At 41.3% G+C, this 27623-nt stretch overlaps 3 protein-coding genes across 10 annotated transcripts in view; all 3 read right to left on the minus strand.

Annotated features, from left to right (window-relative positions):
• Positions 1–694: 694 nt before the first annotated feature.
• Positions 695–4832, minus strand: CREBZF (CREB/ATF bZIP transcription factor). Of its 3 annotated transcripts, none has more exons than XR_012634527.1 (3): positions 3833–4832; positions 3087–3164; positions 695–1748 (listed from the first exon to the last, which is right to left on the minus strand). XR_012634527.1 is itself a non-coding variant. In XM_074918089.1 (3 exons), exons 1-2 carry the CDS (start codon positions 4766–4768, stop codon positions 3116–3118), a joined length of 975 nt encoding a protein of 324 aa, XP_074774190.1. In that variant the 5' UTR covers positions 4769–4832; the 3' UTR covers positions 695–1748; positions 3087–3115. The 3 variants fall into 3 exon arrangements, 2 of the variants coding, with proteins under 2 accessions (XP_074774190.1, XP_074774198.1); XM_074918089.1 differs by having other exon boundaries at positions 3843–4832; XM_074918097.1 differs by having other exon boundaries at positions 695–3164.
• A 1827-nt stretch (positions 4833–6659) lies between these two features.
• CCDC89 (coiled-coil domain containing 89) lies at positions 6660–7724 on the minus strand. The gene is given in 3 exon segments (XM_074901590.1): positions 6660–7097; positions 7099–7370; positions 7373–7724. Coding segments are annotated over 3 exon segments (1062 nt in total).
• A 3313-nt stretch (positions 7725–11037) lies between these two features.
• Positions 11038–27623, minus strand: part of SYTL2 (synaptotagmin like 2) — a 64266-nt gene continuing 47680 nt past the window's right edge. For 4 of the 6 annotated variants that reach the window (XM_074918138.1, XM_074918121.1, XM_074918145.1 and 1 more), the window contains 12 exons: positions 26609–26710; positions 25651–25704; positions 24395–24442; positions 23175–23269; positions 19643–19762; positions 18480–18649; positions 17806–17908; positions 17231–17401; positions 16019–16097; positions 15002–15101; positions 14034–14239; positions 11038–13027 (listed from right to left, as the gene is read on the minus strand). In XM_074918138.1, the coding sequence (XP_074774239.1) occupies positions 12882–13027; positions 14034–14239; positions 15002–15101; positions 16019–16097; positions 17231–17401; positions 17806–17908; positions 18480–18649; positions 19643–19762; positions 23175–23269; positions 24395–24442; positions 25651–25704; positions 26609–26710 (1394 nt within the window). In that variant the 3' untranslated portion in view covers positions 11038–12881. Of the gene's footprint in view, positions 13028–14033; positions 14240–15001; positions 15102–16018; positions 16098–17230; positions 17402–17805; positions 17909–18479; positions 18650–19642; positions 19763–23174; positions 23270–24394; positions 24443–25650; positions 25705–26608; positions 26713–27623 lie in introns of all 6 variants that reach the window. The other 2 variants (XM_074918112.1, XM_074918130.1) reach the window with 2 other exon arrangements.

Here is a 27623-nt window from a genome sequence, read left to right on the forward strand (position 1 = left end):
TACAGAGTCCCCACCACTAGTTCACTCCTTGCCACAGAGCTCATTTCATATTCCCTCCCCGTGTTCCCCCACGTGCCCATGCCCAGATGTCCACAGTGGTCGTACGGGGCGGGGGGGGCATCGGCCATTGACGCCTTCAGCTTCCACACGTCCCCCTCACCCCCCGGCCCTGCACACACCCACAGCTTTTCCAGCTCCGGGTGGATTTTGTCCTCCCAGCAATGGGACGTCAAGGCCCAGTGTAGGAAATGGCGTGGGGCTGAAACAGACAGCTGCCATCTTACACCACCCTGCGGCTTGGGGGGATGTAATGGTGTATCAGCAACGTCGAGACAAAACGGCTGACACAGTCCCTTACACATGGTTTATTGATCAAATGCATCCACATTAATAAAATACTAAGAAAACCAACTGTAAAATACAAGGAGTGGTGATTCTCAGAAGTACAACTCTATCTTTGGTTCAAGGAATAACGCCTTTGTCCTCACCACAAATTAATTTGAAAGACAGATGAGGAAGTACATTTCTCCTGCACACCCTGAACCATTTAATCTTGTTTTCTAGCTGATGACCCACACGGATATCTAGCAGCAACAGCCTTTTTCCCTCTGTTTTCCCATTCTGTGTAATGAACCACTGAATTAAAGCAAGGCATTAATGAGAAGAAAAAGATGAAAAAACATTTGAGCCCATAAACTGAAAGATCAACAAGTCTGATTTTATTATGATATTGTATTTTTATCTGGATGGCACATTAATACAAAGAAACATTTACAATATATTTTCAAGTATTAAGTTATGTCATTTCAAGGCTTCCACTTCAAAAAGCTACATTAATAATACACCATACAGATAGTACAGTCGGTTAGAGTTTCAAATAACTTCCTCCCCTCTATTTGGTTTAAATATGATTCAGTAGGCACTAGAAATGCCTGCAGCCACTTACTTTCTTGGGACTTGACCTTGTTCTTGTACCGGTATATATCATTTTGCATGTCAGAAAATCAGCTACTCTCAGACACAGCTCACAGGTAGTTTCATGACTAGAGCGATGTGCAGGTTCACAAAAGAGAGCAGAACTATGTCCCTGACCCCTACCGTTTAGCAGTGATGCAAAAAGAAAGAATGCATATTTAAGTTAACTTAAAAAACACCTCTACAATGAAGTAACCGTAAAAATGCCGTTTTAACATCCCGTATTTGCTACATTAGCGTTTCTCTTTTCATCAGGCATGTTAAACTTCAAAATAAACCACGTTCGTGAAGTCTGAGCTAGGCAGACTGAACCTAGGTTGAATCTAACTTAATTATTTTCATTCTATCAGCCAGTACGGGTCTCAATGGTCAACACTGATTCCTGTGGCACTGGTGTAACCCATCACTTACAGCAGGGTTGCACAGTTTTAAGACTGAAACTTTGAACAGTCCTGTTGATGCCACCACAGAGGTGTAAGGTAACACATACCCCACTAAGTCTCCTTTGTGCTGGCAATATACCCTGAGCAGATGGAATTCTGTATACAGTGGAGTAAAACCTGTTTGATAGGATATTGTCTCTTAAAAAAAAACATCTTGGACGACAGTAAATGATCCCAGCATTCAACCTTTTTTTTTTTTTGTTTTAAACCAAAGACAGCAAAAGCCCTGTTACCTCTTTATTCTCATTTCTTATACTACCTTTTAAAATAAAGCAGGAAATGTGGCCAGCAGCTGGTCCCGTCTCTTCTGCCCCAACACAGCTGAATCCACTTTAGCATAAAGAAAAACAAGGATGCTAAATACACATATACTTTATCACACAGTGATGTTTCACAAAGAAAAATCAAGCTCCTTTTATAGTGATGAACACTTGACAGGATCTAGCACCAATAAAGCAAATGACTGAGAGAAAATGCTTTCACCTTCTACTTAGCCTTAAACACAAAATTTAAGGCTTTAAAGAACAAGATTTCAGAAACACTAAATAGAATCTTTCTTTGAAAAGAAGTTAATAAATGAAACTGTTTTAGGAAAGTCTATTCTTTGTGAAACCTCACTTTACATATTATAATTTTCACAATCCTTCTTCCCCCAACTGACATACATATAAACAACCTGGACATTATAATACAACTGAAAAAACAACCCACTCGTCTTTTGTGATAGGGAGAAACACTGACTAGTACAAGAAAACACACGCTATTGTTGGTCAAACTATTTTTCCTCCTATCTCAGTTAATTATGGAGCATTTTTCAAATCATTAGCCTCAAGATACATATTTGCTCGTCTCCAAACTGTGCTTAATTATATAAAGTTATAGATTTCTGGATACTGTAAGAGGCTAAATTAAGAACTTTGCAGTAAAATTAAGCGCATGCATATACATGCAGTATCTTTAAAATTTAAAGCTACTTTGAAGTAACGTAGGAACTTCAGTGTGCATGGGCACGGGTTTTTACTTATGGGAATCTAAAGTAACGAGTTACTTCGATGCACTGCATTCTTCAAACCGCAATTCTCGTTAGAGGTCCATGCAAACAAGTGACTTCTCTACATTAGGATTCCACTGTACAGATATAACCAGTGTTCAGGTTCTGTTTAATCAGGCAAAACTCCGCATCATGAATTAGAGCAAGCTAGAGAAGGACTTTATAAAGATACCGTGCATCCCTAACACTAGACAGTATTTTAAACCAACAGGTCACAAATTTTTTTCTCATTTAAAAAGCAATTTACTTACACTGTTGGGACAGTCCCCTATGATAAAAGGTTGTGTCACATCCCCCTTATTAGCATATTTTCCCTTTTCAGCTCATCAGATACTGAGTTTAATAGAAAATTCATATTTCAAATGGCATAACCATCTATTTTTTCAATTCAAAACGTATCTCGTGTATGTTCACTTAAAAAAATGAAAAGAAGAAAACAGCTAATTAGAATGATGTGACTGTAATTTTCACTATTAGTTATCATCCAGAACTAGAAACATTTTGGCAGAGTAGGCCAAGGACCAGAGAAATCATTTCCTGAACCAGTCATTACAAGAGACTGGCATAAGCAAAGCAAGCTGTCTGATACCGCATTATGGGAATATATTGATCCTTACCAGGTTGCGAGGTGGAAAACGACTGTTCTTTAACCCCTACACAACGGAGCCTGGCAGGGCAAGCACCTAAAAGAGAAACTGTCAGAGAGGTTTTAATAGTAATGTATAACTGAGATGCAGTACAATTTTATATGCATGCTTTCTTTTGCCGATCATTACTATTTTCTTAAGTCTGTCCAGTGACGATGTCTTAATGAAGTTTTTGGTTTGGTTTTTCTAAGCAAGCATTTTCGGCTCCTCAGGATAAGCAGGCTAGACATTATCTGACTCAAGACCGGGTAGTCAGTGTTATCTTTACTGGCAACTGCGAAGCGGAACCAAGCACACCTTCATGCGTCTGGTCGGCATGATCTTTTCACCCAAGTGCTGCAAACGGGCTCTGGCGGCACCTCTGCGTGTGTATGCGCGTGTCAGTCTGCACGATAACTATCGCACTGCTGTACACAGCTCTGCACGACTCTTACGCAAAAACCAGCTCAGATCACTACCGTCCACGCGCCAGATTTACACGGCCTTTAACCAAGGCCACCATCTGGCTCCCAATGTGCCGTTCAAGAGAATTTTTTTTTTTTTTTTTTTTTGGTTACCCTGGCCACTTAAGCACCAGGTTCCCCTCCTCTGCATCTCCCCCAATACCACCCCATCACCACTGTATTTATCCTTTTCCTCCGCACCATCGCCTGCTTCCTCCGCCACGACGCGAGGCCCCTAGGGGCGAGAACCCCACGAGTACTTGCAGCAGGTACCTGACCCTACATTTTGAAGGAGGCCGCTGCTCGCCGAGCACAGATGGAGCAGAACTCCACCGACACCTGATCCCGGTCCACGTGGAGGCAGATCCCGCCGGGGGCCGCCCACTCCTCCTCCGTCTCCGTCACCACCGCCGCCTCCTCCGGGCTGGGATGCCGGGAGCTGGGCAGGGCGTAGTCGTGGTCGCTGCTCTCGCCGGCAGGCTGGAGGGGGTGGTGATGCCGGCGGGGGCTGCCCGTGTCCCTGAAGAGGCTGGTGCTGAGCTGCAGCCCGCCGGCGCGGATCCCGGCTAAGCGGCTCAGGAGCTGCCCGAGAGCGCTCTGGTTAGCCAGCACGGCCCGCAAGTAGCTGCTCTCCCGCTCCAGCTCTCGCAGGCGGCGGCTCAGGCCGCGGTTGCGGTCCCGCAGCTGCCGGTTCTCAGCAGCCAGGCCCTGGAGGCGGCTCTCCAGCCCCAGCACGTACTGCTTCTTCTTCAGCCGGTTCAGCCGCGCCGCCGCCGCCGCCTTCAGCCGGCTGCCGGCGCCGCCGCTCCTCCGCCCGGGCGCCGCCGGCCTCTGGCCCTGGCCCGGCGGGGGCAGCGGCTCCGGGTCCCCACAGAAGCAGCCGCTCAGCTCCGCGTCCAGGTCCCAGTCCGGCCGGGCCGCCTCCAGCAGGTCTCCCAGCTCCAGCCCCGGGAACCAGTCCTCTTGCTCCCACACCTCCAGCGGGCCACCGGGCGCCTCCGGCTCCTTCTCCTGCCGCCGCGGCTCCAAGGCGCCCGCCTCCCTCCGCGGCGGCTGCTGTTGTTTGGGCCGCGCGGGGCCCGGATCCCCTTCCCCGCCGCCATCCCGCCCTCTCGGCGCCTGCCCCGCGCCGGCCAGCGGCCAGACGGCGCCCGAGGGGCTCGCTCCGCCGGAGGAGGCGGCCAGCAGCTGGGTGAGGCTGTGGCGCATGGCGGCGGCGGGCGAGGGGCCCGGCGGGCCGGGACGGGGCTGCGGAGCGCGGCGGCGGGCCGGCGCTCCCGCCGCGGTGCCTGCCGGGAAGCGGCACCCGCCGCCCGGAGGGGGAGGGGGCGCCTCGCCACTGCGCCCGCGCGCGGGAAAGCGGCGGCCGTGAGGGGGGGGAGGGCTGGGGGTGCGTGTGTAAGGGGGTGCCACAGCCGAGGGGAAGGAAGGGGGGTGGATGGCCCCCGGCGGCAGAGCACGGTTGGGGGGGGGCGTTCCTGTCCCCCCGCAGGTGGGTGCCCCCTGCGCAGATTTACGCACCGCTTGTAGGCTCTCCTGCAGTCGCAGGAGGGAAACGGGAACTCCTTGCTGCGGATCGACTAATGACAAGGGAGCGGCAGACTCAAGTCCTACCCTGTTCCTGTCCCCCCCCCGACCCCGGGCCGAGCTGGTAGCCCGGGGCAGCGGGTGTTCACGCTGCGGGTGTTCACACACACATGCAGCATGGGCGTGCCCGTGGGAAAAAGATGGGTGAAAAGTCAGAGGATGTGGTCCATAAATCTGGTGTGGAATGACACTTGTAGGAGCCAGGATCAAAAGAAAGGCTGTGGTTTGTCATGCGGTGGCACAGCAGTTCTTCCCCCCCTGGCTTTCTGCGGGTTCAGGGAGAATCCAGAGAAGTTCAGATGACGAGTCTGTTGACAGCTATTACTTAGAAAGCACATCTGGTTCGGTACATCCTGGAGATGAACCGGTTTCAAGCTGTAGGATCTTCTCGCCATTTCTGTACACTTCTGAACACGTGGCTCAACAGGTACCAAGTCTGATGCAGTGCTGCTGCTCCGTAGATGCTCAAGACTAAAAGCTACCCCAACAGGTAGCTAAAACGGTGAGTCGGTCCCCAACAGACACACAGGAAAGAACTTGGAGAGCTCTCGAGAAAGGGGCCTACAGCCCAGGTGGGGGATAGCCTTTGGCCCATCCTGGGGTTTTTGTTGGAGTGTTAAAGAGCAGGAGCTGAAACTCAGCAGCCAAAAACCTCCTCCTTGGCTGGGAGAAAGGCTGGAGAGAGGGGGACGCCTTTGTATCTCCCAGTGCTGACAGGAAAGGGAAAGATTCCCTTGTCAGAAAATGCCAAACCTACACCCTTTCCCTTTTGTGCATCATCACTATTTTCTCTACCTAAGAGACATCTAAACTAGCAGAACATCCAGGACCTCAACCTCTGGGTGACTTCAGCAGTCTTTGGAAAAGACCTGACAATTTATTTTGAGCTGAACAGGGATACAGATAATGCTATGACATTAAATAAGACTAAACCAATTGTAGAAACTCCTAAGACTACTAGGCAACTATACACAGTCACCTGCTTGAGCATCAGGTGTTGTGTTCTGACCCTTTAAGTTGCTGAATCATGACTGTTCACAACACAGACAGGGCAAGGTGAGATTTCTTTCTTGGAGCCTCCATGTTAACCTCTTACATGCCCAACTTCAAGGGAGAATCAAATGCAAAAGGTTAAGGGTTTGAGCTTTGGTCTGCCTTGGAAAATAATGTGATTTTAACTGTAAAAAAATGAAAATGTACGATACAACTGAGATTAGGACCAAATAAACCAAATTCATATTTTACATTTTCCACCCTAATCTTTCATGTCACAGGTTTGACTAGTTCAACAATCTCCATTCAGATTTAACAGTGTAGAACTCTTACTTCTTCAAAAGCATAACAAAAAAGTAGACTACAGAACCATCCTTGTAGAACAATTTAAGCTGGTATCTGCGGAGAAATCAGAAAATGGTCTCTGCCAAGAGGGTCTCGCGGAGAGGAACAAAACGCAGCAGTGTGTTACAGTAGAGGCAGGCACCTGCCAAGATGAGAACAGAGGAGGAAGCTGCATTTACACAATAAAATGACGGAGTTTGGCATTCAGTGCTTTCTCTTTAGTTAGTAAACCCATGCTGTGCTTTCTGTAAGCATCGAACTGCAGCGAGAGCTCGCTGCATGCCTGCTTGCTGCTTTCGAGCTGTCGTTGGAGCTCTTGGACCTTGAGATCATTGTCTGCCGCTGCCACCTCTTTCACGAGGCACTTTCCTGCTCTCTGCCTGGCGTTTTCTGCAATCTCCAGCTTCCTCCCCAGCTGCTCAATTTCCTGTTGCTTATCCTGCAGAGCTTTGCCCCTCTCCATGGCCAGGTTCCGGAGCCGCTCTTTCTCCTCGTTCGCCCTCTCCAGCTTGGCCTGCAGCTTGCTGCCTTGAGCCCTCTGCTGACTTTCAGCGCGCTCCACCTGTGCAGCAGTTTGTTGGTGCTTCTCCTGGAGGTGTTGCAGCTCTTTTTTTTAATGAATTGACTTCCCAGGCATAGGCGCTTGCTTGGAGGCTCTGAGCTTCTAGCAGCTCCTTTTCCCACTCCTGGGCTCTATGACTCTCATAAGCACATTTCTCCTGCAAGGAGTCCAACTGTTGCGAGAGCTTTCTGGCCTGGGCAGCAAGCTGGAGCACTTCAGCTTCCTTCTCCCTCACCGTCTGGCTGAAGAGCGCTTCGTTCTCCTGCCGCAGGCACTTGCTCTCCTCCCACAGCTGCATGTGCCGTTTCTTGTGTTCATTCTTGACTGGATCATTTTTTCATGGTTATTGGCCAGATCCATGAAGCGCCCCTCCAGATGGTAAATCTGTTGGGTCAGGGTCTTAATTTTCACAGCGTCCTCTGCCCTCAGTTTCTCCAGCTCCACGTTGAGCTGCTCCAGGCTTCTGCAGCGTTTGTGTGCGTCGTCTGCTTTTTTCTCCAGTATACAGATAAGGTGATGCTGCTGTTCCAGGTGTGAATGCAGCAGAGCCTTCTCACTGTTCTCCTCAGGGCTCTTACAGAGTTCCTCCAGGCCTCTTGTCAGATCCTCCACGTCTTTGCTTGTCTCTGGATCACTCATGGGGTTGGCCATCCCTGCCCGCCTCTCATCCTGAGCCATGGAGCCCCTGTCTTTCACAAAGATGCGTCAAAATGTCATAGCGACCATTTACCTTAGTGACACTCAGCATAATTAAACAGTACCCAATGGTTATGTGGCCAGCACTGAGCTAAGCTGGTGGAGAAACCGGCGTGGGGGGACGGGACCTCCCACACAACCGATGGCAGCCCCCAACCCACAGGGCCCTGCAGCCCTCCTCACCTGCCTCACCCTGCTTCTGTCAGGCGGCTGGTGAGAAGGCTGCCAGGCTCCATGATGCAAAAACAAAGAATGTAGGCTTAGTGTTTATGCAAGCCTATTCATTTGCTGATTACTAGCTTTGCTAATTATTCCTTCTCAAAGGGCTCTGTTGTTGTAGCTACAAGAAGTACTATTATATTTAGGTGATAAAGCAGTAAATTCCTTAAGCAATCCTCTTCCTCTGCCTTTATTTTATCCTCCAGATCTGGTATTATAAATGCAAGTAAAACATGGTTACATCAAACTTCTAATTGATTTATAAGGTTTTAATGTTATATTGCTCATTTAAAATAACCAATTAGCCTTACACCATGCTTAGCAATTTATGAATAAAAGATCTATACACTGCTAATAATTACTGAATGCCCTGTGATACAAAGACTTTGTGCCTGCAGAAATGGTTCCATCACTTGGGTTTTGACACTGATTTACTGGATTATTTTAGGCATGTAATTTTAGAGGTCTGGTTCCTCATGTAAAACTAAGGAAAATATTTATTATTACACTGGCACCAAATCATTACTGGTGCCTAATCATACACTATGCTACCCAGACATATGAAAAGTCAGCCTAAAACTCATCTATGAATTTTTCATTCAGATCCAGACCTGGAACTATACAGCATGTGAAACAGCATGCTGATGATCAGGTTCTGTGAATTCCAGGGCTTTGACTGGATGTAAAGACAGGGCTGTGGGAAGGAGTCAGCTTAAAGGAAGGATAAAAAAATAACATACAGCAAAAAAGAATTAACGCTTGTGAAGCGCAGACAGTTTCAGAGCTGCACAGTGGTGACTGTAGGTAGGGACGCTACCTCCACCGTCCTGCGCTCCCCTGCTACTGCTGCGACCTTGGATCCTGCCAGCACATTTGGAAATAACAGAGGAGAGGGGGAAGGACTAAAAGTTTTAGGCCATCCAGTGGAAACGCAATGAAGAGCCAGGTTTAAGGGGAGAAAAATGTTTTCTTACCAGGTGTTTTCTTTCCCCAAGCGTTTGTTGCCACTCCCGCTGCAGGTTTCTGTCTCCGTGGAGATAAGAGGCTGAATCCAGTCACCCCAGAGCTCATGCCTTCATCCTGGCTGGCTGGAACTGGGCCAGCCCCATGAGAGCAGCTGAAAGAGCTGGGAGGGTTTCTTAGCAAACAAACACTGCTGGCACTCTCAAAACCACCCAGATTCGATAAAGGGATTTCCCCAAGTCTGCAGAACTCCTTCTCGGCTCATGCCCTGCGTGTGCCAGAAGAGATCACCACAGCAGGCTCCAGCCTTCTCAGATCATACTGACAGCTCTACGGTAAGTAAAGACACAGCCCGTGCCCTAAAAATGTGCAACTTTTTCAGCAGTTAATGACAGATCTGGCAGATAGCATAGGGAAGAGGAAAAAAAAGTGCAGCTGGAAGGAAAAAGTTGGTGCAGGTTTTGATGACTCTGTTGGAAAAGGATATGAAGCAGAGGAGTGAGTGATGGGGGTAAAGGCGATGAAGCAAACAAGACAAGGAGGGGGCAGTCCCAGATCTTCCAAAATGGGTAAAATCAGAGTGATGGGGGTTGCCACACCAACTCAGGTTTGCAGCCTTACTTGCAGAAATGGAAGGCAGAAGAAGGAAGAGGAGGTTTCTGGTCATAGAGCATGAAAGGAGAGCTGGGGTGTTGGAGCCTGGTTTATAGGAAGTAAAGATGGTGTAATTTAGAGCTCATACACACACACATGTATGTGTGCATACACATGTATGTGCGCCAAAAAAAGCCTCATTCCAGGCTAAAGCAAAAAATAAACTCATAAAGTGAAAGGGAAAGAAAAAAACCTGTTGTTTTCCCCATTTGTTTCTCTGGGACAAGGACAGATATAAAGACATTCTAGGATTACGGCTGCTTTGTCATAAAGGTCAACTGGAATTAAGAATCAAAACACAGCTATTAATTTTATCAAAGTGCTCCCTAGCTCATAACTAACTCTACACTTTTAAAGTTTTGGTTACAGATGACAAATCTTTCGACTGTAGTGCAAAGAAACTAATTTCTTGAAAGTTTTTATTATAATCAACTTCAAAAACTTGCATTTCTCTATCAGCATATTATCGATTTTAAACACACTACTGTAGTGACTATGAATTTGGTGGAAAGCTGTATTTATTAAGTGAGCCATATTCAGAGGAATGTCAAAAAATACCAATAATTTTTTTTAAAGTAGAAAATTTTGCGTGACTTTAGATATTTTCAATCCAGAATCCCTGCTGGTTTATGTGATTAGATGCAGCCATTACTTTCAAGCACCTTTTAATAAATCAACATAATATCCTTTAGCAGGAGGCAAAATTGTTATGTTTCTACTCTGCAATTAAATGCTACAGCATGCATAGGGTAATCAAAGTACTTTTTCCACTGATGAAACAGCTTGGTTTGTAATCTTCCCTTCTACTGAAGCTCATCTCACCAAGACAGCTTTGATTTTTCTTCTGTATGACAATAGTAAAACAGTGAAAAGATTATAAGCACAGCTGCTGAAAAAATCTTTAACTAAAAGATCTATAGCTTGATGCAGGCTCCACAGCAGACTAACAATAACATCGACTTTAAAATACCTAATGTTTTTAAGCACTATTATACTTTCCAGAGACACTGCTGTGTCTGTCTCTGATGACCTCTTGTAAATTTGGAAGGATAAGGAAGACTCACTTTCGTGTGTGGTGACAACTATCCTTATAGGTTTACCTGTAATTGTCTCCATTTTCTGCACATGCTGAAAAAAAATGTGTTAAAAAACAAGGAAGAGCACTGAACTTTTGTACTAAAGGGTCCATTTTTGTTACTTGGCTCAGTTTCTTGATTAATCTAGATGAGTACATAACACTGCTGTGTCATTACACTAAAGCACAGTGCACAAATAAATCTTACATTCATGTTCAGGTAGCTTTTCAAAATTTAAACTGAGTTTTGATCTATTTTCTGTAGTGGTAAGCAGTGTCTGTCTCTAGAATGGTTCAAGAACAGTGAGACAGATGTTCTACATGACCAAAAGACAAGGAGACACACTATCACAAACCATTTATTTTATTTTGATGGCAGTCAAGTTTAGCTATCAAAATTCTGTACAGTATAGAACACAGCAGGTTACATGACACTTGCCTGCACGCCGAGAGCCTCAAGACCCCATCCCCAAAGCTATTTTGACATAGCGATGTATTTGAGCTTCATGGGAAACACAACGACAAAGACTTTAATCCTGTGAAGTGTTCACAGCAACCTACCTTGTCAGGTGAAAATGAGTTCATCTAGGCAGTGAATACGAGCAGGCTGGGTGCCTCATCACCACCCTTCCAGGAGCGGCTGGTAACAAATACAGAAGCAAAGTAGCTCTGTGTCCCCTGAGTACAGATGCATTTTTCTGAAGTGTCACACGCACGTTGTTCCCTAGTTTAAGACTGTTTTGTATCTGCCTGGCAAAAAGGAATCTGTAGCAGCCACCCGTCTCATCCAAAACACCCGAAGCAGCAAGAGATCAAGACTGACAATGACTTTTGGCATTTGTAAACTCCACAGCCTGCCTCACTGATGAAATTGGGTTCCCTGGCAGGTTGAATAGCACCTTTCCTTTTTTCCAGTTCATAATGTGTAATAAATACCAAGTAGCATTTAAAATTTCTATAATTAAATTAAACAGTTGAGTTGGAGCTGTGGAAAGCTCGCTTCTCCTCTCTACTCTGAGGTGCAAGATTTCACCAGCTCTTAGACCTACACAGTTGGAGCAAAGAAATGTGCATTTATTTTCAGAAATGTTTTTTCTCTCCATTTTGTTATACTGCATGCTGAATCGCTAACATAAAACACTGGATTTTAATAAACACTAATTCCTATTTAGATTTAATAGGCTGCTTTTATTTTAAAAAAGTAATACACTTCGTATTTTTATGCATTTACCTGTCTTTAGTAGCATGCATTTCTACAAGTTACAAATTCCAGCCTTATTTCCTACGCTGCAAAGCTATCTAAACCAAGACCACCATAATCCCAACGTTCTCCTAATGGTGGCGCTCAAGCACAGATAAATTACTTTTTGAAAAAACAAAACAAAACAAAAAACCTAATGGTTACAGACACAGACGAGTACACTTTACAGAATAAATACCCAACATACTTGTCAGCACTAAAATGGGCAGGTTTAGATCCTTTAGAGTAACATTTGAATAATAAAAAAAAAGTTTCACCTCTACACCTTCAGCATTTAAGAGTAAGGATTGTATACTAGCAAGACATTAACACATAGATAAGCAAAATTTTTTATAACCCTGAATTTTTATAGTACATTGGAACTAACAGTTCTCTGCACCCTGCAGAATAGAACAAACACCGACAGTACCACTTCATGTAATGCTTCTTTCATGTCCTAGAAGTGTACAACTACAAATAAAGGGACTTTAAAAAAAACCTCATGCACATATTTCTCACTGGAGAGATCGAACACAACGTAACGAGGATACAAACACATACTAATGAACACGAAGAAAATAGTCTGTTGCTGTCTTATTAATAACACTTAATGAACAGAAGTGTGCAGAAAGAGTTGAGTTGCTCTTTATTTTTGCTAGTAATTATTTAAGGGATCAGCAACGCTTCAGCTAGGCAACACCAGCATCCAGATATCACAGCTACCTCTACCACTGAATTCTGTGAGTGCCTTCTTTCTTGAAGTCATTTTTAGTGATTAAGAAATTAAAGAATCCCTTAAATTTACGTAATAATCTGCAGGCAGAAGTTTAATTAGAAATACCAAGTGACATTTGACAGCACAAAACCAGAACAGCAATGGAGCAGAGACTTTCAAAAGAGCTATTATGTTCCTCTTCCAACTTTCACTACCACACATTTAATTTCATTCCCACGGTTTCTTTTTGACACGAGTAATTAAAGAGCCACCTTATTTTGTCAATTTTGCAACCATTAGCATCCTGAGAGGTAGCGTATCTTCTATCCAGGTGTTCGGCGAGTTCATCATCTTCTCCCAAAGAGCAGTTTCATCTGAAGTAGAATCCATCCAGTCTACTATAGTCCCATAGCTTTTCCCTAGAAAAATGTTAGTTTTAAGAGAAACATTACTTAATATGCTGCAGAGTTGAGAGCAGACAATCAAATCTGCCCATCTTCCAAAACAGTTGCACCTCCTCAGGTAGCTGACCTAGTACTTCGAAGATCCCGTTCTGCATCTTTACACTTGACCAATTCTGTCAAATACAATTAACAACAGTTTCACGTGGAAACTTTGTCATCTTTCTCCAGGCTTTTTTTCCTTGTTATCCTTCGTCTTTTTGTCACAATCCCAAGGAGAAAGATGTATTGGGGATTAACATCTGAGACAGTTCAAGAATAAAACAGAACACTGGTGTGGCCCAACCTTGGGCACTCTAAAATTCTAATTGAGACTTAATATTCAAATTTGTATTTTAGGCTGTTTTGGTGAACCATCCAAGAAGTTAATTTTGGGAAAAGTGTTTTTATTGTATTTGCTTGAAAAGACTCCAAACACATCCTCCCCTCAGAGGAGACAGGACAAGGAAAGGGGCAAATATAGTAAGGAAAACATACAATGTTTCTAGCTGCACATCTTATATTGCCCTTATAAATGCAAACGAGTTTTTAGCATAAGTTTTCCTAGCCATTATCTTCAGTTCTTATCATGCATTCCTGATCTATCTTTTTATCTCCACCCAATACTGTCTTCACACCACATGCCTAGTTTTTGCATGTGTAAGTTTGTAAAACGTTATCAAGATTTTAGGTGCAGGAGTAGCATATTCTTATACTGCAAACAGTACCAGGTGCAATGTATGGCCAGACAAAGGTTTATTTCAAATATTTCTTCTTACTTGTCAGTCATCCTAACCCTGGTAATACTGCTATTATTTACATTTCATGATCTGTGCTGAAGAATAGGTAAGTTATTAATGAAACTCTTCAGTAAATAACTGAAAGGCTGTTCAGTGATCACTGAAAAAAGAGAAGAAATGGAAGAGGAAAAAAAAGTAAGACTGTATCTTTTAAATTAAGAATTAATGTGTTAATTGTCCAGTACCTGTTCCAAGGCCTATCCTGAGACCTCCTAAAAAGTGGTTGGCTAGTTTGTTGTGATCCCAGACTGTGAGTTCTATGCATGCTTCTTTCAAATCTTCTGGTCTAAAGCCATCATAGACCATGGTGTGGTTGAATACTGGGTTTGTAGTTTTTGCCACTGTTCTTGTCTTCTGGCGACTTTTTCTGCTAGTATCTGGAAGAATGGTACTTCAGGGGGAAAAAAAAAAAAAAGCATTGTCAGTTTGCACTTGCACAGCATAGCCTGCATTAAACATACTGAATAGACAAAAAATGCTGATTAAACACTGTCCGTTGCTTGTTAGAATGTGACTGAAGAGAAGATGCTTTAGCATCATGAAGTCAAAGGTCGTATTCTCAGTCTCCTCCAAGAAATACTGGCAGCATGTACCCACCCTTGTGCTTCAGAGGATGGAAGGGAAGGAGAACTTGGGTGGGGAAGAAGCACAAGTGAGTTTATTTGCTGTATTATCACTGATGGCACTGAAACCTTTTTGTTGCTGCCAGAGATTTCCCAACCATCTTGTTATTCTTGTCTCTTCATGTTTTTAGTCTGTATGTAGAAAGGAAGGAGGAAGAAATACAACTATGCTCCTCACTTCTGTCTCCTCCCACGATTTGCTAAGCTAAACCATACTCTTGCACAAACACACTTTGTTTAAATGCAAATAAGAGCAGACACAATTTTGACTAGACCTTCCACCAAGTAACTGAGCAAAATGAGAGAGTAGTGATTACACAGGAAGTTTTCCCAGTACTTTTACTTGGTGGTATATACTTAGCAGCTTGAAGGTGTAAGCCCCGCAGGACAATTTGCATTACAATAAAGGAGAATCAGAAAGTAATTAGCTGTTTTCTACTTTGAATTTAGAAACATTAAGATAAGATTAGGAAGTACATCAGTAGCATTATTAGGCCACCACGTTTGATGACTTCAACTACAATTCTTACCACTTAATAAAAGAGTTGAGCCTGTTGCCTCTCAGAAGAGGAAGGTCATGGCATTCCTTCACCCAGATGTGGACCTCACCAGTAGGTAGAGTCTTCTTCCCTGTAAAGATAAAATGAAACATCTGATTAAGCCTTACCAATCCCTTTTAGGGGTAATTTCTACGATGCAGCGGTTCCTGCCCAGTTGTAGAGATGATATTCAGCCTAGACTCTTATTATTGTACATCTTAATTCAACATTCCTCTCTGTACTCTTGAAGCTGCAGTCTTCATCCCAAAGTGTGGCAAGATCACATCACGTCTGTATTCCTACAATCACATTTTTTCTGTTACAACTAAACAAATACTTCTTTCTTCTCTTTCCAAACTTCCTAGATAAAGAGATTAACTTGTCTTCAGTCTATGTGATGTTAGCATTTATTGCCACTTGTACTTTCAAATAAAGTCTTTTGTGCTCTTAATATATTTGATTTTTATTGGCTGGATTAAAGACCCAACTTCACTGTCTGACCAGCCAGTATCAGTTGCCAGACAAGATTAAACCAAACAGATTGTACTGCTATAAACTGCTGCATTCTAAGTACTTATTGCTGTTTTCTAATATTGCTTGAATTTAGTATGTTGTCATTGCTTATTTAGCAAATCACAGCACCTGCCTGATGATTTATGATCTCTAAAATGAATAGCGAGAAACAGAGTTTTGTTACACACAGACTGCATTAAACATCTAAGATTATATAGCAATGAGGTAATTTCTTCTGTAGTACCATTAAAAACAACAAAAGATCCTAAAGTGTTCTTTGAATCCTAGACTGAATTCATTACCACAGTGATTTTCTCCTCTAGGAAAAAAAAAAAAAAAAAAAAAAAATCTACTGTTATGTTAAAGCAAGATGTCTGAATTAGCTGAAAAACATTTTTAAAATTTGGGGTTGGTTCCCCCCACCCCCACCCCTCCGTTAAAAAAAGAACAAAACCCCCAAGGCCCAACAAACCCAAACAAAGAAGCAATCCATACCTCCGACAGGGTGTGGGACATACTGGAGAGCTAGTTTCATCTCCCCTCTGTTTTCTAGGTTAAGAACCATTGTCGAAGTCTGAAATTTAAGAAAAACCCCACAAATCTCAAACCTTGCAGTTCATGCACAGAATTTACCAAAGTTTTTCACTGGAAGAAGCTTGACTTCTACATGAGGTGCTTTTTTTTCCCCTTGTTTCCTTATCCATTAAGTCTTCCATCAGTTTACAGGACATGAGATTTTAGGGTATGTTTCACCACTTGACAGTGTCTCAGATACACAGCACTTCCACTAAAGCAGAAAACAAGACCCAGGAGAGGCCAAAAGGCATTGAGGGTGCATCTTTTCCACTGCTGCACACTTATTTAAAACCAGAACACACACTCTTTCATTCAGGAAACTTACTCTTTGTGCAACAGAATGTACACTTCTATAAACTTATTTCTATAGGAATGTTTTCTCTCATTTAATACAATCTAAAAATTAGCCTCAAGAAGAGTTATCTTACAAAAAGGTGGAAGAATATGTCACTTCTTCAGAGAGTCGTGGACCTTCTGTAGATGGAACATGGCACCCGATAATATTTGGTTACATTTATCTACCCAGAACTGTCTTAAAGTCAGTCGAATTAAATTAGTGCTAAAGACTACCATGACATTCCTGTTTTGTTCTACAAATTATTGAATTTTGGATTGAGCTGATTTTGGAATCAACTAGTAGAGTAAACTCAAGGAAAAAAAGAAAGAGAAAAAGAAGACAGAAGAAACCAGAACCTTTGGCAGTGGCTTAGCTAAAAGTTTAGATTTTGGCTGAAACCCATTAACAAACAAGAAGCATGCAGACATGGAAGTCATCATTACATCTGATATTAAAATGATGCTGCACTTGCTCCATATTCTCAGGAGGTTTGCTTCATGTTCAGGGAACAAGTGCCTTCAGGGATCTGTTACAGCAACGTGACATAAGTGAAAGATACCTTGAAATTCCTACTCCATAGACTATCAGAAAGTTTTTCCTACTATAATAGCTAGCTACTTACTGGAGTAATAGAAACCTCAGAACTGTATGTTCCATTTACCAGTAAAGGGGTATTTATGATTATAACCAACAAAAACCACAGAACACACAAGACCAGGCCTAAATAAATGACAACTTGGTTTTGCACTTACACAGTGGAAAAAACAACAGCTCATCCACCCTTAGTAACCTACCCTTGGCTTGAGTGGAAACCAGTTGATCTGCTTGTTGGATTTATCATTCCAGTCCCAAGTTCCTAAATCCAGCTCCACTTCACCAAGGAAGCTATTCCTCCCAAAGGTATCATTATGCCAGACAGAGATATTAAGGCTTTGGTTCTTTAGGAGATCCTTCTCAATTTTATACTGCCAGGAGGAAGAAATGAGGGGAAAAAAAATTAAAACAAACTGTATTTTTGTCAATGCTGTGTCTAGAAAAGCTAGAAAAAAATGTGTCTGGGTTTATACATCTTTAACTGTTCACTTCTTCCATTTCAGAACAAAACTCTTCACGTTTTATTTCTTATTTCAAACATCTTACACTCATATTTAGCTTGTGTTTGTTTGCAAGAAGTATACAACAATCAGTGTTCTCAATCCCATATCCAGAGTACACTGAGGAGTAACCTATCAATGGAAGGACATGGGTACTTCTACAGACCAATCCATCTCATCCATGATGCTCCGAGAGCATCTAGACCTGTGCCTAGGTTCCTCATACTTCATGCACGCATGCAGTATTTCGAATCTAGTAATAGTTTGATAAATACCCGCAGTATTTCATTATAGACTGGATTAAAGGTTTTCTTTTTGACAGAAGTCTTCCGTTTGCCCAGCTTATACTTCTCTGGAAGCAGGTAGGTCTTTACATACCTAAAATTTAGACAGGCTTGTTAGAAGAACAAAAACCCCACTCTTTCCAACTTCCCTTTCCAAAATACACAAGTATTTCCTTATAAAGTAAAAGAAATCCACTTAACTAGCCACTATGTTGTTCAGCTTGTTACATGTAAGAAATGGAACAGCAGTGGTGAACTATAACAATAGTTTCCAAAGTGGGACATTAACTTCCTTCTACCAAGGCAAAATCTGTTGAAACGTCTCCTCAACACATAACACACAGGATATTTAACTATAGTATGCCTAGATATCATAATTACAAGCTCTAATCCTACTGAAAATTTATCAAAGCAGGATTTAGCATCTGGAAAGTTGAATTTTAAGACAATTTCATATTCTTAGAAGTTTGAGCTTCCCATGTTAAATATATGTACAATTTACAGTGACAATTTATATTCAGTTCAGAGTGGAAAAACACGTAAGGCATCTTATAGCCTCTTTTTCCATTTATTGGGTTATAGAGATAGGAAAAAAGCATCAGTTCTCATTTTCACATTAAAATAAAAACTTCTATTAGGAGATAAAATATATTCTCTGTACTTACGGGTCTGAACGCTGTCGCTTAACATCTGCCACTGCCAAGTCTTTACATTGGCAAATAAAAATGTGGAGCTCGTTCAGCTGCTCTACGTAATCAATAGCAAACTGAATGTTCCCCTTCACGTCCACATTGCCAAAGTCTGCGCTATAGATGCTCATCAGACTTCCGCTCACCTGTATCATACAAGAGGAGAAAAATTTTCCAGGCATTGAATTTCACCAGGTATTTCAAGATCAGGGTAGAAGCTACGTTTAGAATTCAGACAGTAAAGGAATCAACCGTGTCCCTTTAGATGTAACAACAAAATGTAATGGACACTGTTATACAAGCTTCTGAGCAAGCAGATTAACAGAAGAAAGTTAATTGTAAATCAAAAGGTGTTAGGCCAAGCTTTCCACAAAAAAATTTGAATGTGTTTATTGCATTGAGATCTAAGAAATAAAATGATAGGATACTATAGACTGGAGATTGCCTGTAATCAGATCCTTGAAGTATTATATATCTCTTCAGCTGACCATCCTTGCAGAAAGCAGAGCCTAAGGGTTTAGGACAACAGGCCTTCTGAAAATACCAACAAAATGATTAGTGATAAAGTCTATATGGCTGAATTCTGTACCTAAATAAAACACTGAAAATTAAACACCACTTATGTAGAAAGAGAAGGATGTACAATTTTGAAATCTCAATATCCTTCCCCAAAATTCTACTTCTCCCTATAAAGTCCACCATAACCTCCTGACTTTTGGTTAGCTGGTTCACTGATTTAATTACACACACCACATACCAATATTGTCTCTTGCTTTCACTTATTTCTCCCCACTTTCTCCTTCTCTAAATGTTTGTTCTATAAAAATTATCCCCCACTTTCAGCTACAAATGTAAGCTCTTAGGGTAAAAGCCATCTCTCTGTTCAGTGTTTATAGAGTATGCTGTGCACTGGAGTCCTAAACAGGCTCTGATATATTGCTAGAAAACAAAGAAACAAAAAAAGTGAAACAGATTTTATTTGGTATAGGCAATTCCATGCAAGGGTTCACGTAACAGAGGGAAGGAAGGAGACAGATGCCAAGGAAAGAAAAGCAAAAGGAATGAGAACAGAGACAAAACAATACTGAAGAGATTAGCAAAGGCAAAGTGCCATTACAACAAGGCTTTGGTTTACATACAGAGGATAAGGAGGCCATGCCAGAAGAGCCGCTAAGATTGGTTAGAGAGCTGGGACTCTTCTTGATTCTGCCAAGGGAATAACTGCTTTCTGATGCTGTATCTGTCTCTCTGTCATCACTCTACAAAAACATCACAGAAAGAAAGCCTGTGTAGGTTCTTTATAATCACAAGGAACATTTAAAAAAAGCAAACAATTTTAATGCAGATTGAGACTCAGTGAAAACCCGAATTTAAATCTCCTTGTAGTGCAACATAAGTAATTAATATTTCTTGAATTAGGTCATGCACTTAAAAAAAATTTGAAAGGGAATTTTTCTGATGGAAAACCTACACTGAAAATTTTCTAAAGTAGTAATGGAACTGGTTTTTTATTTGTTTGGTTTTAAATCTTAAATAGCAATGAAAAAAGTTAACTTTACTGGGGCAATTAAACTCAATTTCCCTACTTCACTACCTCATGCATAAACATATTCAAGTGATAACGCTCAGGTCTCTTACCAGTCTCTTTCTGTTCTGTAGCAAATCCTATCAATTCTGTGCCCTCTACCTTGAAGGCAGCTAGCTGGAAGGTAACATGCACAGTAGAACAGCACTGGATACAAGTGAATGGCTTTTTCAAAAAGCCTTTCTTGCAAGAGGGCAAGCAGGGCTCTGCTTTTCCATCAGGGAACTGCAGTTTTGGTTTACTCGGTCATTATCAGGTTATGTGCTTACAACCCTGTTCTATCTCAATGCTATCACTGTTCCTACGTGTGCCTCAGCATCCTCCCCTTCCAGCTGTTACAGAACATGTTATGTTCCATCCATGAACAATTTACAAGGCTCCCCCGATCCTTTATACAGTTTTGAACTGCTGTCACAGATCTTCTACTAACAGATGCAAGATTAGTAAACAACCATTTCTAGACACGTTAAGATGATGAATATTTACAGAAATAAATACCTAGCATATAAGCATTCTGAGTTAAGTCTTTATAAAGTTCCGTTGATTGTATAATAGCATTTCTGGCTATCTCTACTGACGAGTAAAAGCAGGTCAGGATTGCTCCCCAGTTCAGAGGCCAAAGGTAAGGACTGACTAATGTCCACCCTACCTAAGGCAAGGCTCCTCAAGAGAACAATTGTTTTGGAGAGCACTGTTTGGGACTGTCTTAAATAAACGCAGGGAGTGAAGGAAGAGTTAAGCAGTGTGGATAATTAGTCCTGTTACTTGAACTCTTTGAAATACAGGAATATCCTAAGCCCTCTTCTAGTGGAAGGATACACTGCTTCCCTAAGACCATTTTAGCTGCTGTCCACACAGCGGATCAGCAGGAGAGGTACAGGATTGAACCCAGTTCTGATGACTTTCAACCCTGTTCTTAAATTTACTCAGCAAAGCCTGTTCTCTGGCTGGGAACAATCAAAGCTCTTCTCGTGGAGATTTGTGGAATGTCTGGAAGTTCAGAGACAAGGAATTAAGCACTGGGTGACTACATGCTTCCAGAACATAGTACACATATGATTTTTTTTTTTTAAAAGTTAATTCCAAATATTAAATAAGGATATTGTTACTATTCACAAGTAGAGAACCCTTAAGTTTTTAGGCTGTTATCTCTTTTAAGCAGAAGGAAAAGACACTGGTACTTTAAGATATATTTCTTCGTATTTCTTCTTTAATTAGAAAGTATGTTATTATCAGAATTCAGTATTTTTAATTCCAGAACTGAAGCAGCACATAGAAATAAGTGTTCATACTATCATGACTACATGGTGTCTGCAATACTTATTTTTACCTGTTATTTCTACCAGATTTACATTATTTGTTCGTTAGTTTCATGCTTTGTATTGGCCAGATGGCACTGCAGTGATGATAAACTCCAAGGCAGAACAAGCCCATGGTATACATACGTGCTATTTTTATAGATATACACTCTATTTTTTATATATGCCTATGTCTTATAATAAAACCTGTGCTGTGAGCTTCGTAACTCAAAACAGTACTGGGACTAATCACAATTTTTATTCTGCCCCCAAAATTTATTTTAAACAGACTTGGGTGCCGAGAATTTCTTATAATATCAATATGAACCACCCCCAAACCCCCTTTATGTGACCAGACTTCTTATAGTCCTTGGACTTTCAAGTGTTTGTCAGACTGTTTCATTCAAAGCTCACGAGTAAGCTTTTTAACTGGCTTCTTACAGAGGCTGCAACTGGTTGTTCTTAGATGCCTAGATACCAAACAAGTCTGAAATGAGCATCCCACCTCTAATACTTTGAGATACTAATGTTTTCATCCCTCCATGGTGCAACACTAACAGAAAGCTTTCCTCTGCATTCTTCTCAGAAGGGGCATTAGGATGGTGAAGTTTTAGAGAATCTTTAGTTACAGGTTTAATTCATAGACATTAAATGGTTTTAAGTTCTGCACTTAAGATTAATCAAACCTGTATCACCACATTTTCTTTATTTCAGAATTTAGGAGGGCATAGGCTAAGACAGGGTACAACATATTCCTGATTCTGGCCCTTCAGTACTTTTAGACATGTGTTTTTAGAAAAATAATCAAAAATACTGATGTTTATGCTGCACTTACAGTGATAAGGGCTGGGGTAAGCAGCAGTTCCTCATTTTATAGCACAGACACAGGTGGTTTTGTCATATTTATGCCCCAAATTCCCAAGCTGCATTTAAGTCTGTGTCCACTAATACACATCCCTCATTTAACAGGACTCAGGTGTTTCTACCACCATTTGCTAACAGTTTGTGGGAGGGGGGGGTTAGCATTCACATTCATACTATGGCACTCAAGAAAGAATTAAAAAAAACCCAAAACTATGGTGTTGTCCAAGTTCAACAATGACAAGGTATTTCCTACTCACCAAAGCTTCCTGTTCCCTGTGACCAATGGAGCTACCTCTTTTCAATACAGCCTCAGAGCTTATTCCAAGGCCCACACCATGATGATAACAACAATAAAAATAGTCTTACAGTCTATTGTTATTACAGGCACAGTATGTTGTTGGAAATTCTGAAATTTCATTCATGCAGTGTTAACAGCTCACTACCTGAACCTACATCCCTAATCAGAACACCAAGCTAATACCCCTCTGAGAAGGGTTACCAGATGGTGACTTTCTTATAGTTTTACATGGTTATTTTAGATTTTAGGCTCTGAAGGAAATAAATATATGCACATATGTATGTTCCGAAGAGGAAAAAAAAAAATCTGTTAGCTTAAGGATAGAAATTGCTTTTGCGAATACACAGCAAACATTCACTATGCTTCAATCTCCTAGATAAAACATGCTCTGTATGTTGAGCTACACAGTAAGAATCAACCTCTAGTTACTGGAGTAAAGCTTCGGAAAGGTTAAATAGACACAGGTTATTTGGGGCCATCTCCTGATTGTTATACCACAAGCTCAACTCCATGCCATGGTTCAACAGTCAACTGACTTGGCAGACCCTGGAAAGCACTGCCTGACAAATGCAAAACGCCACAGTACTCAAAAGTTTTAGCTACATTATTTTAGAGATGCAACATACCTCTTCCTGTAGGAATGATGGTACTGACTTGCTCAGTCCTTTGAGTTTTTCAGGATTGGGAAATAGCTTATCAGGCTGTGAAGGCACTGTGGAAACTGAAGAGCAGCAATTCAAAAGGCTTCAAAAATATGTTTGTACATCAAAAACAGTGAGATTCCGTAACAGGACACAGTTAAACAACTTCAGATGAAATACATGCACATGCACAACCAGTTTACAACTCGGATACGAGATGTGCCTCCCTCACACTGCCCAGGACTCAGAGAAGCTATCATTTACTTTGACATCTCCTTAACACCGACCAAAGAACTCTGTCTGGCAGGAGAAGAAATGTTTACATTGCTTGACATGATATACAAGCCTGGGTGCTGCAAGCAAATTCTGATCAAATATGATGAAGAAAACATTTTCGGTTTACCTTCCAGATTTTCTTCCTAGAACAAGGCTAAGTGCACTCATGCACTAACCATACCATCATTGACGTTGAAGTCATCATAAGGTTCTTGGTAAGAAGTCAGTGTACAAGCCAAACCCTGTTCTTTTATCTACTCAGTCTAATTAATTGCAATAGAAACATCTGTGTAAATCAAACAATTCTTACACCAGAACAAGGAAGTTTCAACTATTCCTAGTTACCTATAAGATGCGTATCATTAACGATGCACTACTTTGCAGCCCATCTCTTCAACTTTTGTATACCTCTACTGAAGTCAACTTCTATGCTCTTTCACTGTACAGAGCTTAAGTGCACAAGCTAGCCTTGCAAAAAATCCAGTTTGCAGGAAGCCCACAATTCTCAGAATTTTCCATGCTCTAACCTCACTTATATTTAATAATGCACTACAGCTCTATCTCTTTGGACTCAATACACATGGTAAAATGCACCAATACTGAATATTGTATGACAGAATTATTTGGCAACAAACAGCCAGCTACAGGGACATGTATCTGTTGCCTCAGATGCAACACTGCACACACGACGGGATTGTTTGCAAGGCACGAGTTAAGCTTTTGCAAAGCTTTTGCTGTTGAAGCTTAAATAGTGCTCAACATATCAGTTGTTATCAGTATGCAGTTAGATGCAGTTTCCCCGCTGAGCAAGTATCTAGTCCAGATGTATAACTTATTAGTTGTTAAATAAAAAAGGATTTTTAACGTATTAGTTTAAACAGAAGTGGAGAAATCTCTCCATTGTCTGCTGGAAGAATCCTATTACTCACTTCCTGCTGCGTTTTCATTCCCCTCTTGATGCTGATCAGGTTTCAGACCTGCTCAGTGCAGTATTGACAACAGTCATTCAGTAGCACAAGACAGCTTTGCAATGTTATAGATAGCATCAACATATTTTACATGCAAGAAGTTTTTTTACTTCCCCAGGCCCCGTATGTTTGTGTGTTTTGCATCACTGTTCTCCTTTGAGGAGCTGGATCATAACAAAGGTAATATGGGTGTATAAGCTAAGCACAGCAAAGATGAATAGTATTTCCAAGAGAACCTGCCTTATTCTGTCTGTGCAGCTATCAGTTTGGCTGTGTGTGTGTGTGTGTCATTTTTTCAAAAGTTCACTGAATAAATTTAACTGAAACCCCCTCCCACCCTTTTTCAGATATATTCCATACTGAATATAAAACATGGTTTCAGTAGGAGCCTCAATAAGAAAGCAAAGGTCAGTGCAGTACTTAAGTCTTGTTAATTTACTGGACACTGCATGCATCCTATTCTGCTACAATCATCCTATTTATACTGTAGGCCACTAACGAGAAAAATGCTTTAAAGCATTTAAAACATGACAATAAATGCATCTGTGCACAATGGTTTTTTAGAACTGTAGTGCTTCGATGCAGTAAAGAGTTCTGTGTTATATTCCACCATATGCAGTGTTATTTGATGCTTTTCTGTTGTGTTCATCTTGACATATTCTTGGAGTAGGCTTGCTTTTTATTTTGCTTAGATTTGGAATTTCAAAAGGTATATAGAAAAATTTAACAGTAAGGCATCTGTAATGCACTAATGGAGTGATGCTAATCTGGCAATTAATCTATTGCTTAAAATAATTCTACTTTGCTGAATCGAGATAGAGATTGTGAGAGGTTCCTCTTCAACTGATGTATTCTGAAGGGTGTTTTATGCTAGCAAAAGCCATCTTGCATCTTATAATGCAACAGAGGAACAGACAAATTCAATATTTACTTAGGCCAAGTCTTTCAACTGAGCTAACTGTTTCATAGGCTGAATGACCAACAGCCGAAGTAACACACTGGTAGGTGGCACAGAGTTTCTGCAGATACAGCAGAACATAATGTAAGTATATTCCTTAAAAATAAAATACAGTAAAACTCTACAAAAGCATTTCAGTCATGCTGAAGTTAATCAAATCTAAAAGTGCAGTACAACTCTTGGTTGTAAAAAAATCCTTCACTAGCAAAGAAAAGCCATTGAGAAAACGAACTTCCATGCAGACACAAAAGATATTTACCATCTTCAGCACTAAGAGCTAATTCTTCCTTTGGATTATTTATTTTTCCTTTATCTGTGCAGGAAAAAAGTAACACATAGTTAGAACTTTTGCTGTTCAGTATGATAAAATGGATGGCAGTGGTAATCACAGAGTTAAGAGTAACGAGGACAAAAAACCCCAAACCAACAGAGCCATTAGAACGGTTAAATTCAAGAGATGCTTTCTATGTCACATACTACATCAAGCCTACATCCAAGCTGCAGACTCGTGTTGACAGTTTCTATCAAGTGCGCTGTTGCAACCAGTTAGTGCATACCTAGAAACTAGTTAGAAGCAAGCAATAGTGTAAGTAGTAGTAGTAGAAGTATTTGCCAACAATAGCCAACATATTTCAAAATCTACACCTCCACACTTCGGTTCACAAACAGAAGTTCAGTTTATGTTGAGGGCAGAGTGAAGAGAGATGGGAATAAAAATTTTTAAAAAATAATCCTAGGAGGCTACAGAGAGAAGTCAGGAATGAATCTCAAGTACAGTCTTGTATCACTGTATTCTCTCCAAGTAAGTTTGGTATATTAACTGTAGACTATACAGGTAAAACTACTGATTTTTTTCATAAGGCTACTGTTTATCAGTTAGACCCAAGCAAGCAGCCAGGAGACAATGGCAGCTGTTGCTCACTACTAGTTTGGGTAGTTGCCAATACTTTCACTACCAAGAAACAGTTCATCACAGATGAACACGGTGCATTTTTAGAAGATGTCTCCTTCCTAGTTCAGTGTTGCTTCAAAATTAACACGAGAACTGAAGACTAAACTGCACGAGAAAAGAATTCAGTTCTACAATACAAGCTCCATACAGCTTTTTGAGAAAGAAAGACAAAACCACTACTTGGCAAAGCTGTATGTAAGACCAACATGAACACATTTAAGCCAAACCGGGGGTCATGGGAGACACACACAAGCTTTGTGCTCACTTGAGGTGGCTGATGGAATGTCCTCTAGACTTTTGGAAGGCATTTTCCTATCTGCACTCCTTTTCAAAGCCATCAAAACAGGGTTTAATTCTTCTTCTGAACCTGTTATGAGACAAAACAGATGAACACTGCACACACAGACATGCCTTTTTAAGCAAGTCACTAAAAAACAACCATGGATTTCCCATGAGAATCTCTTTTGACTGTTAACAAAGACAGTGAACATTCAATGAAGATACAAAATAAATCCCAGACAAAAGAATTGTCTAATTTTAAGTGTCCATTTGCTTTCTCTAAATTCTCTCAACCATCAGTAGAGAGAGGCAGGTTGGTTGATTTGTACTGTGTAGGCACCTCTGGCTGTACTGACTAATAAGGGGGTTTCAGGCAATTATGGAACTTACTGTTCTTAAACAATTATAGGGTAAACACAGACTTTAGCCATTTTGTAACCAATAAATCAGCACAAAAAAGTTAATCACTTCAGGTTTTTTCCTCAGTGTAAATTTGTCCATTATATTTTCTCCCCAGTGAAAGAAATTTTGTTTCAACACTTGTGCAACAACCACAAAAAAACCCCTGCAACTATGGAGATATTTGGATCCCTGAAATTATGCAGTTGTCTCCAAAGGCAGATTCAAGACAAACCTAGTTCCTTCAAAAACCTTTAAGACCCTCTCTCCTCCCTATTGCACTTTCTTGCCCATCAGCCAACCAACCAATTTAATAGTGTTGCAGCCTGTAATTATGGGTAAAAACAAATGATGTTTCATTTTTCCTCATTTGTTTTGAGTTTTCACTGACTTCTATTGGAATCTCACTCTCAAAATAGGCTCAAGAGTAAATTGGCAGGCCCTGGAAACTTCACAAATTAATCCGATATTCCAGGTAAAGAAAACACTCCCAGTCTCTCAGGAACAGATTAAAAAGGTTAAATTATTTCCTCTATCTTAAGCTCTTCAATGATGATCACATTCTATACATTGACTAGAGCTGCCATTCAACCAATTAATAA

This window comes from Athene noctua, chromosome 1, assembly GCF_965140245.1.
Source record: "Athene noctua chromosome 1, bAthNoc1.hap1.1, whole genome shotgun sequence".
Taxonomy (NCBI): domain Eukaryota; kingdom Metazoa; phylum Chordata; class Aves; order Strigiformes; family Strigidae; genus Athene; species Athene noctua.